This window comes from Ruditapes philippinarum, unplaced genomic scaffold, assembly GCF_026571515.1.
Source record: "Ruditapes philippinarum isolate M1 unplaced genomic scaffold, ASM2657151v2 ctg172_1_1_1_1, whole genome shotgun sequence".
NCBI lineage: Eukaryota > Metazoa > Mollusca > Bivalvia > Venerida > Veneridae > Ruditapes > Ruditapes philippinarum.
The window spans coordinates 211150-222908 of NW_026851682.1; the positions used below are offsets into that span (position 1 = coordinate 211150).

The 11759-nt window shown below is 34.7% G+C and overlaps 1 protein-coding gene across 1 annotated transcript; it reads right to left on the reverse strand.

Annotated features, from left to right (window-relative positions):
- Nucleotides 1–7634: 7634 nt before the first annotated feature.
- Nucleotides 7635–10431, reverse strand: LOC132736787 (uncharacterized). Its single transcript, XM_060724007.1, has 2 exons — nucleotides 10179–10431; nucleotides 7635–8542 (listed from the first exon to the last, which is right to left on the reverse strand). Exons 1-2 carry the CDS (start codon nucleotides 10267–10269, stop codon nucleotides 7695–7697), a joined length of 939 nt encoding a protein of 312 aa, XP_060579990.1. The 5' UTR covers nucleotides 10270–10431; the 3' UTR covers nucleotides 7635–7694.
- Between the last annotated feature and the right edge of the window lie 1328 nt (nucleotides 10432–11759).

The following is an 11759-nucleotide window of genomic DNA, read 5'->3' on the forward strand; positions in this document are numbered from 1 at the left end:
ACTGGTGGCCTATAACTGGCTAATTTGTAGGAACTGGTGGGCTTTATCTGGTTAAATGTAAGAACTGGTGGGTTTTAAACTTATTTATTTGTAAGAACTGGTGGCCTATAACTGGCTAATTTGTAAGAACTGGTGGGCTTTATCTGGTTAATTTGTAAGAACTGGTGGGTTTTAACTCATTAATTTGTAAGAACTGGTGGCCTATAATTGGCTAATTTGTAAGAACTGGTGGGCTTTATCTGGTAGATTTGTAAGAACTGGTGGACTATAACTGGCTAATTTGTAAGAACTGGTGGGTTTTATCTGGTTAATTTGAAAGAACTGGTGGTCTTTAACTGGCTAATATGTAAGAACTGGTGGGTTTTATCTGGTTAATTTGTAAGTACTGGTGGCCTCTAACTGGCTAATTTGTAAGATCTGGTGGGCTTTATCTGGTTAATTTGTAAGAACTGGTGTGTTTTAACTGATAAGTTTGTAAGTCCTGGTGGGTTTTAACTGATTAATTTGTAAGAACTGGTGGACTATAGCTGGTTAATTTGTAAGAACTGGTGGACTATAACTGGTTTATTTGTAAGAACTGGTGGACTATAAATGGTGGACTATAACTGGTTAATTTGTAAGTACTGGTGGCCTATAACTGGTTAATTTGTAAAAACTAGTGGACTATAACTGAATAATTTGTAAGTACTGGTGGACTATAACTGGTTAATTTGTAAGTACTGGTGGATTATAACTGGTTAATTTGTAAGAACTGGTGGACTATAACTGGTTAATTTGTAAGTACTGGTGGACTATAACTGAATAATTTGTAAGAACTTGTGGACTATAACTGGTTAATTTGTAAGTACTGGTGGACTAAAACTGGTTGATTTGTAAGTACTGGTGGGCCATAACTGGTTTATTTGTAAGTACTGGTGGACTATAACTGTTTAATTGTGTTAGTACTGATACGCTTTAAAGGGATTCCACTGAGATTTGTTGTCATGATGGGATTGGAAATATTTTTTTCTAGATTAATGATCCATTTGACAATAACTTGTATGCAAAATTTAGGATTATTCCCCACTCCGTTGTTCCAGAATGAAATACATGTATTCTAACTGTGAAAAATGACCCAAAACTGAAACGCTTTGCAATGTTTTGCTAAAAGTAGCACAAAAGTATGATTTTCAATTAATTTATGGGTATATTTCTTCATTATCTTTTGCGTGTCTTTTTAATTTAAGTGTCCCAGCTGATCTATGTAAGAAATTCAAATGTCAATTTGTATGTACTGTTGGGCTATAACTGGTTAATTTATAGTACTGATGAGCTACTACTGGTAAATTCGTAAGTATTGGTGCGATATAACTGGTTAATTTATAGTACTGATGGGCTACTACCGGTAAATTTGTACGTATTGGTGCGATATAACTGGTTAATTTATAGTACTGATGGGCTACTACCGGTAAATTCGTACGTATTGGTGCGATATAACTGGTTAATTTATAGAACTGATGGGCTACTACCGGTAAATTCGTAAGTATTGGTGCGATATAACTGGTTAATTTATAGTACTGATGGGCTACTACCGGTAAAATTCGTACGTATTGGTGCGATATAACTGGTTAATTTATAGTACTGATGGGCTACTACCGGTAAATTCGTAAGTATTGGTGCGATATAACTGGTTAATTTATAGTACTGATGGGCTACTACTGGTAAATTCGTACGTATTGGTGCGATATAACTGGTTAATTTATAGTACTGATGGGCTATTACTTGTAAATTCGTAAGTATTGGTGCGATATAACTGGTTAATTTATAGTACTGATGGGCTACTACTGGTAAATTCGTACGTATTGGTGCGATATAACTGGTTAATTTATAGTACTGATGAGCTACTACCGGTAAATTCGTACGTATTGGTGCGATATAACTGGTTAATTTATAGTACTGATGGGCTACTACCGGTAAATTCGTACGTATTGGTGCGATATAACTGGTTAATTTATAGTACTGATGGGCTACTACCGGTAAATTCGTACGTATTGGTGCGATATAACTGGTTAATGTATAGTACTGATGGGCTACTACCGGTAAATTCGTAAGTATTGGTGCGATATAACTGGTTAATTTATAGTACTGATGGGCTACTACTGGTAAATTCGTACGTATTGGTGCGATATAACTGGTTAATTTATAGTACTGATGAGCTACTACCGGTAAATTCGTAAGTATTGATGCGATATAACTGGTTAATTTATAGTACTGATGGGCTACTACTGGTAAATTCGTAAATATTGGTGCGATATAACTGGTTAATTTTTAGTACTGATGAGCTGCTACCGGTAAATTCGTAAGTATTGGTGCGATATAACTGGTTAATTTATAGTACTGATGGGCTACTACCGGTAAATTCGTAAGTATTGGTGCAACATAACTGGTTAATTTATAGCACTGATGAGCTACTACTGGTAAATTCGTAAATATTGGTGGGATATAACTGGTTAATTTATAGTACTGATGGGCTACTACTGGAAAGTTCGTAAGTATTGGTGCGATATAACTTGTTAATTTTTAGTACTGATGAGCTACTACCGGTAAATTCGTAAGTATTGATGCGATATAACTGGTTAATTTATAGTACTGATGGGCTACTACCGGTAAATTCGTAAGTATTGGTGCGATATAACTGGTTAATTATAGTACTGATGGGCTACTACTGGTAAATTCGTAAGTATTGGTGTGATATAACTGGTTAATTTATAGTACTGATGGGCTACTACCGGTAAATTCGTACGTATTGGTGCGATATAACTGGTTAATTTATAGTACTGATGGGCTACTACCGGTAAATTCGTAAGTATTGGTGCGATATAACTGTTTAATTTATAGTACTGATGGGCTACTACCGGTAAATTCGTAAGTATTGGTGCGATATAACTGGTTAATTTATAGTACTGATGGGCTACTGCTGGTAAATTCGTAAGTATTGGTGCGATATAACTGTATAATTTTTAAGTACTGGTAGACTATAACTGGTTAACTTGTAAGTAATGGTGGGCTATCACTTTTTTGTAAGTACTGGTACGCTTTAACTTGTTAATTTCTAGGAACTGTGGGTTATAACTGTTTAATTTGCAGTACTGTGGGGTTCATTTTTAGAAATAGAGTGGTATATTGAATGTTCATGATAGTACTGTTTGGCTATTACTGGTTAATTTGTAAGTGCTGTTTGGCTGTAACATGTTTATTTGAAGTACTGGTGGGCTATAACATGTTTATTTAAAGTACTGGTGGACTATAACATGTTTATTTGAAGTACTGGTGGTCTATAACATGTTTATTTGAAGTACTGGTGGGCTATAACATGTTTATTTGAAGTACTGGTGGGCTATAACATGTTTATTTGAAGTACTAGTGGGCTATTACATGTTTATTTAAAGTACTGGTGGGCTATAACATGTTTATTGGAAATACTTGTGGGCTGTAACATGTTTATTTGAAGTATTGGTGGGCTATAACATGTTTATTTAAAGTACTGGTGGACTATAACATGTTTATTTGAAGTACTGGTGGGCTATAAGATGTTTATTTGAAGTACTGGTGGGCTATAACATGTTTATTTGAAGTACTGGTGGGCTATAAGATGTTTATTTGAAGTACTGGTGGGCTATAACATGTTTATTTGAAGTACTGGTGGGCTATAACATGTTTATTTAAAGTACTGGTGGGCTATAACATGTTTATTTGAAGTACTAGTGGGCTATTACATGTTTATTTAAAGTACTGGTGGGCTATAACATGTTTATTGGAAATACTTGTGGGCTGTAACATGTTTATTTGAAAGTATTGGTGGGCTATAACATGTTTATTTAAAGTACTGGTGGACTATAACATGTTTATTTGAAGTACTGGTGGGCTATAACATGTTTATTTGAAGTACTGGTGGGCTATAACATGTTTATGTGAAGTACTGGTGGGCTATAAGATGTTTATTTGAAGTACTGGTGGGCTATAACATGTTTATTTGAAGTACTGGTGGGCTATAACATGTTTATTTAAAGTACTGGTGGGCTATAACATATTTATTTGAAGTACTGGTGGGCTATAAGATGTTTATTTGAAGTACTGGTGGGCTATAACATGTTTATTTGAAGTACTGGTGGGCTGTAACATGTTTATTTGAAGTACTGGTGGGCTATAACATGTTTATTTGAATTAATAGTGGGCTTTTACATGTTTATTGGAAGTACTTGTGGGCTGTAACATGTTTATTTGAAGTATTGGTGGGCTATAACATATTTATTTGAAGTACTGGTGGGCTATAAGATGTTTATTTGAAGTACTGGTGGGGTATAACATGTTTATTGGAAGTACTGGTGGGCTATAACATGTTTATTTGAAGTACTGGTGGGCTATAAGATGTTTATTTGAAGTACTGGTGGGCTATTACATGTTTATTAGAAGTACCAGTGAGCTAAAATGTGTTCATTTATCAGTTTGGGGCCATTTTTGTATGTTTCAGAATGATAAGCTTTTAACTTAGCCCTGAAATAACTCCCATAAATAGTCAACTCATTTAGTTTGTCAGTATGTCATAAAGAGAGTGGAAAACAAATAAGTTAGAAACGTAAACGAGACGGTTTAAAAGACTGCGTGTGGGTGAGAGTTTAGAATAGACCTTTTTATACTCGTACATGGTTATTAATCGCAACATTCCTTACATAATCTGTGATATTTTTTTAATTTTCAAACAGTGCAATAATGGATTTTTATATACAGTAGAACTCCGGTAAGTCGAAGTTGAAGGGACTTGCGTAAAAACTTCGACATATCGTACTCGATTTATTCTATACGGACCTTGAAAAAACTTCGACACATCGAAAAATTCGAAACATAAAATTTCGACCCATAAATAGGTTTTTATGAGGAATACATATGGGGAAAATCGGGACTTTCAATTTACTTCGACACATCGAGAAAATCGACTTATCGAAGTTCGACTCATAGAAGTTCTACTGTAGTTCATCATGTGAAAAGTATCAGTTTAATGACTCGTATTTCATGTAATATATGAAAAAGTATTGGTTGTGTCCGTAAACGATGCCAACACCATGAAGTAATGTGGGTTTGTTTGTTTGCCCGTCCGTCCGTCTGGTGTTCCGGGAACTTTATTTCGAAGAGAAAAGTCGAGTTGACGCAAGCTGGTTTTCGAATTAATGACAACATGTATGTTATACATGACACGCAGTAGTGTATCCATAGATATTTTAGATGTATAATTTCCTTTAAAAAGGATCGGGATTTTTATTGTTGTTGTTGTTGTTCCTGTTGCTGTTGCGTTGCGTTGCAGTGCGTTGCGGTGTGTATGTGTGTGTGTGTGCGTGCATGCGTGCGCGTGCGTGCGTGTGTGTGTATGTGTGTGTGCGTGCGTGCGTGCGTGCGTGCGTGTGTGTGTGTGTGCGTGTGTGTGTGGTGTGTGTACGTGCGTATTTGATATATTTTAAGAATCAAATGCAGTTTAGTTTACTACAATAGATCTTTCAGATGATCTAGATACACAATTATTATGTCTCCCCCACCTCGGGGGGAGACATATTGTTTTTGCCCTGTCCGTCCGTCAGTCCGTCCGTCCGTCAGTCCGTCCGTCAGTCCGTCCGTCCATTCTTCGTTTCCGGACGATAACTAGAGTTCCTTTTGACCTACAGCTCTCAAACTTCATAGGATGAATGGTCTTATTGAGCAGATGATCCCTATTGTTTTTGGGGTCAGTAGTTCAAAGGTCAAGGTCACAGTGACCGTTGGTCAATTTCTCGTTTCCGGATGATAACTAGAGTTCCTTTTGACCTACAGCCCTCAAACTTCATAGGATGATTGGTCTTATAGAGCTGATGATCCCTATTGTTTTTGGGGTCAGTAGGTCAAAGGTCAAGGTCACACTGACCGTTGGTCAATTTCTCGTTTCCGGATGATAACTAGAGTTCCTTTAGACCTACAGACCTCAAACTTCATAGGATGATTGGTCTTATTGAGCAGATGATCCCTATTGTTTTTTGGGGTCAGTAGTTCAAAGGTCAAGGTCACAGTGACCGTTGGTCAATTTCTCGTTTCCGGATGATAACTAGAGTTCCTTTTGACCTACAGCCCTCAAACTTCATAGGATGATTGGTCTTATAGAGCAGATGATCCCTATTGTTTTTGGGGTCAGTAGGTCAAAGATCAAGGTCACAGTGACCGTTGGTCAATTTCTCATTTCCGGATGATAACTAGAGTTCCTTTTGACCTACAACCCTCAAACTTCATAGGATGATTGGTCTTATTAATCAAATGATCCCTATTGTTTTAATGGTCAGTAGGTCAAAGGTCAAGGTCACAGCGACCGTTGGTTAATTTCTCCTTTCCGGATGATAACTAGAGTTCCTTTAGACCTACAACCCTCAAACTTCATAGGATGATTGGTCTTATTGAGCAGATGATCCCTCTTGTTTATGGGGTCAGTAGGTCAAAGGTTAAGGTCACAGTGACCATTGGTCATTTTCTCATTTCCGGATGATAACTAGAGTTCTTATCAGTGAGGACATTTAACTATTATTCATATATCAGTGATATATCAGTTGTCTGGTTTTATATACTCTGTTCTAGGAGACTTCAACATTGACCTCATTCAATATTTAGAACATCCATTGACCCACACTATGTTACGACATCGCTTTAAACAAATAATAAACAAGGCTACTACAGCACACAACACACTTATTGACCATATCTACCAGAGAGGCTTGATTGTGAAAACGAGTGGAGTCATCCCAACACACTACAGTTATCATGATTTGACATACATTGAAATTTGAGTTGTCTTTCAATAGTGTAAAAAATCTGACAATATGAACGTTTGTTTCAAGTATCATCAAAATCCTTCAAAGGGTTGAAGAGTTATGGAGCAGACACAATTTCCTTTAATTTCGTTTGTGAAACTATATATGATATGACATTCAAGTGTCAAGTAGACCTTGACCTTGGAACCAGCCATACGAAACATGTACTCTACACGTTCTCTGGATGTGGTGAATTTTTGTTTCAAGTATCTACAAGAGAGGCTTCATTGTGAAAACGAGTGGAGTCATCCCAACACACTACAGTTATCATGATTTTACATACATTGTAATTTGAGTTGTCTTTCAATAGTGTAAAAAAATCTGACAATATGAACGTTTGTTTCAAGTATCATCAAAATCCTTTAAAGGTTTGAAGAATTATGGAGCAGACACAATTTCATTTAATTTCATTTGTGAAACTATATATGATATGACCATCAAGTGCAATTTCGTTTGACGCCCGCCTGCCATACGCTGATTGAATAACCAGGATTTTCAAAATTGAATACCTGGTTAAAAACAAACAGTTTAGGAAGCATCTTCTCATACAACCTTAACAATAGAAACCATCCATAGACAGCCTTCATTGAAGTGACTACCGGGTATTTACATTATCTTATCTCCATTTCCATTCCTGTTTCCATTCACAGTTATTCTCAGCAGTGGGGGAGACATGCGCTTTTTTACAAAAGCATCCTCTAGTTACATTCAGGTGTGCGTTTGTTTTAAAAATAAATTTTCATAATTTGGAAGAAATAAAAAATCAAGTCTGTACATTCAACATTACATATATTTTAGATAACTTTTACTAGCGATCGTCTAGATTTAATACAGCTACTTTGTTTCATCATTCATAGCTTCAAGTGTGTACCGTCGTTTCAATCCAGCCACATCTACCTTATTCCAATCCCATGTTGTTGGGTCGAACACAGCGCTTTCCAATTCAGTAACAAATTTACAATCCGTATCTGTTGCATACTCCATTTCCTTCATCATGTACTCAAGTTCCACAATCTTCTCGTTCATTTCCCGCTTCCGGGCAATCAAGGCGCTCATTGACCCATCCGGTGACTTTGACTTTCTGCCCGGAGTGGAACAGCGTTCAGGGTTTCTTATTCCCTTTAAAAGTAGCGGGAAATGTGTAATATAGAACTTATATGATTCTGTTGATCTTTTGAATGGAAGTGCTCTTAGTTCAAAAGAATTTACAATAGATTCAAATAATTCCTCATCAATTTTAAGTGGTAGTGGTGGTTCAATTGTAGGCCGGCGAATTAGAAATGTAGCCGTTGGAATTCGTCTTTTGAAAATCGGAATTGGCGTTACAGAACTACTTGTTGAATATGAGCTATCAGAGCGCATGCTTGGCGTAGGGATCGGTGAAGATATCGGACTTCTTGAATATGAAACAACATCTATGTCCAATTTAGAGAGCAATTTAAGCCATGTTTCACGGGTCGAATTTCTTATAGGGAATTCTGGGAGTTTTTCTGATTTTCCAGTCACAGTCCATGTGTTGGCATCTGAGAGATGTTTCGCCGATGAAGTATTCTGTTCTTTAAATAATGGTGCAAGTCGAAAGTTAACATATTGTGCTGATGGAGGGCCTGGTAATCTACGTTTCCTGTACACTTCAAACGGTGGTTTCAGTATTCCTCGCAGCCTTGCCTTGTCCTCGAGAACTGGAATAAAACGAAACTAATGAGAAAAGTTAGTAAGTATTCCTTTCAACGCTTCGTTATAATTGTTATTATTTGCATTTGAAAGTTTAAGTTTCAAAATGAAGTTCATCTAGTATTTCAAAAAATGCATCATAATTCGAAATGTCTTGAATATCAAATACCGCGTCAATTGTATTCCATATCGTTACTGAGAAACTTGTTCAATTTGCCATGCCGTACAGAGATTTCTTTTTTCTTCTTTGTTGATGTTGTTGTTTTTGTCCTACTATCATTGTTAACACGTTTCATATTAATTAACTAAACTCAACTTCATATATTTTAAAAGCGTTCAGATGCTTGCCATAATCTGTGTAAGTTTCTCAACATTACCATGACATAATGTATTCAAGCTCCTAAATATCACCATGACGCTTTATAAAAAGATTTGGCCGGAACTTTGATATCTATACAATCTAGGCTATTATCAATAATCGAAGACTGTCGGAAAGAGCCGATCAGTTGCGATTGAGCGTTATATTCCATTTGCGTCACTATTTTGCTCTCTCTACAGCTTCTATAATTGTAACTTTAGAGGCAGAGAACCAATCAACTCACTATGATAAATGTTAGATATTAAGTGTGCAAATAAACTGTGCAAATGTAAATATGATTTAAAAGCGCAAATTATTAAGTTTGAAGCAACACAACTCTTATTCTATATTTGGTTAAATGGAAAGCAAGCATATAAGCAAATGCGAATGAGAATGAATTTTTAAGTCTCGTAAATTACACGTGATAAAATCTCGCTAATGATATATTCCTATAATTACATAATTAACCCGAAAAGTGATTTTTACACTAGTAGTTAATTGTTATAAGCGCACTGTAACGACTTTTCAATAGTAAATGGTAAATGCTACATATCTTAAATCGACGGTCTAGACAAAAACATATATCATTTTAGCGAAATTTTTCAAACATTTAACTGAGTAAGTAACAGTGCAGACCGTAAATAGACGGCAAGGCATGTATGTGACAGCATATATCTTGGTCTGCATTTGTTGCTTAGATAGAATCTGTTGCCAACAGCAGGCTAAAGGTTAATTAAAGGCGTGTCTTTTTAGAGTACAACCTCTTTGGGGGTGGTGCAAACAATAATTTGGTTGGTGCAGAGAAGAGGCTCTAGAAAAGTTAAATATATAGTTGAAGTCTTACTTTAGGAATGAATAAGTTAAACTGTTGTTGTAAAGAGGTTTTTTAATTGTTTTTTTTTTTTATTTTGGATTTTTGTATACAAATGTACAAGTTATAGACAGAATATTTAAAGATGACTTAAAAATGGGACATGTAAGATAGGTCCCAGCTTAAAACGAAGTTATCTACAATTATCATATCACTGTTAGATCTAAGTTGCAAGTAAATAAAGCAAGTAGCTCTATTGCATTATTAAACTTTTAAGAATTTTGTAATTTCTCAGAAGATTTTTGTCTGAATATATTATAAAGCAAAATTATACGTGTACATGTGCGTCATGCAAACTTATTGCGTAATATAGGCTCAGTAATGCACATAAATTTAAATGTTTAAAAAGTTGCAAACTAAAATGTTTTAAAGATAAAAAGTTTTAGCACAAAAGTGAAAATAAGTTTCATCATACCTTTTTCATAATCCTTGTTAAATGTTCCACTCTCATCCATTCGTATATGAAAAAGTAATTGAGGTATGCTAGATTCACTATTTGCGTGCATTGTTGTTACATTTTCTCTTATTTTTTTCCTTCTCGTTTTTTGTATCAATTATAATAAGATAATTATAATAAGATAATTATAATAAGATAATTATAATAAGATAATTTCCATTGTTGATCTTCTTCTAAACTGCCATTAATCTACATAACGTCGTTGCCATTAGCTATATAAAAAAACTGACGCATAGTTATATTTGTGACGTCTATTACGTCATTAACGTCATCTTTGTCTAATTGAATACTTTAGTTGCATTCGTATTTTTTTTAATTATGTGTTTTGATCTTTGTTTTTGAAAACCTGATATCAATAGTTTTTATTGTTTTGTTTAATAGTTGTGTATTAACTTTTTATCTATCCTTCACTCTTACTAATAAATACATTTTTAAAAATGACGACTTAAAGTTTTAAAGTAAGTCTCTAGCTGTCCTGATAATGTTCATTTTCAGGTTTGTATTTTCTCTCACACCATTTACTAACACGTCCGACGTGCACTATTCTTGCCTATAACACTCGCGAGACGGTTTGGTAGTCCTCAGAGATAGATATATATTGCAAAAAAAAACAACTTTAGAAACAAAATGTAAAAAAGATGAAGGTAGCGTGTTTCTTTTTTTCTCACAAATTAAAATGAAAGAAACTACTCCACGGTACAAATAAAACTATAATGAGTATTCGAGTTAACGTCATTAATACTGTGCAAGGTAATTCTTTGATGCAGTCGGCATTATTTTACAGCATCATTTCTGTATCGATTAATCGATCTATGGTGAGAAATCTGACAATGACATCGTATTGTTGAGGAGGAGATTAGAAAAATGATTACTTGTTAGATCTACATGTTATTGTCAAGTTATTGTCAATACAATTGCAAACCATAATAGTGTGAACAATGAGTGTCAATTCGGAGGGGGAAAACGGCATGCTTTTCAGTGGACACTAAAATTTTATTTTGAAAAGATAGAAGAAAACGACCACAGAGTCCATAAAAACCGCCCAAAGCGATAAAATGGAATTTGTTGCAGGCTCGGGTTGGATGAGTCTTATCATGGACGGTATTATTGCACTTTGCTTCACTGTGAAATTCTTAGAATATAATTATATCGTAGATCTAGATCTTTACATATCCAAGCTATATTTTAAATGCGGATGAATATAATAAATCGAAATTTTGTTAAAAACACTTTATTGTAAGTTAAGTAGACTACTCAGAATAATAGGGAGCACAGAGATATTCGTATACATCATGCTTCATTGTACATTGTCGCATAGAATCTTAGTAGGAAACAACTACATTTTATCATCATCATCATCATCATCATCATCATCATCATCATCATCATCATCATTATCACCATCATCATCATTATTATAATTATTATTATTATTATTATTATTATTATTATTATTATTATTATTATTATTATTATTATTATTATTATTATTATTATACGAATCTATAGAAATAATAAAAATAATAATAATAATAATAA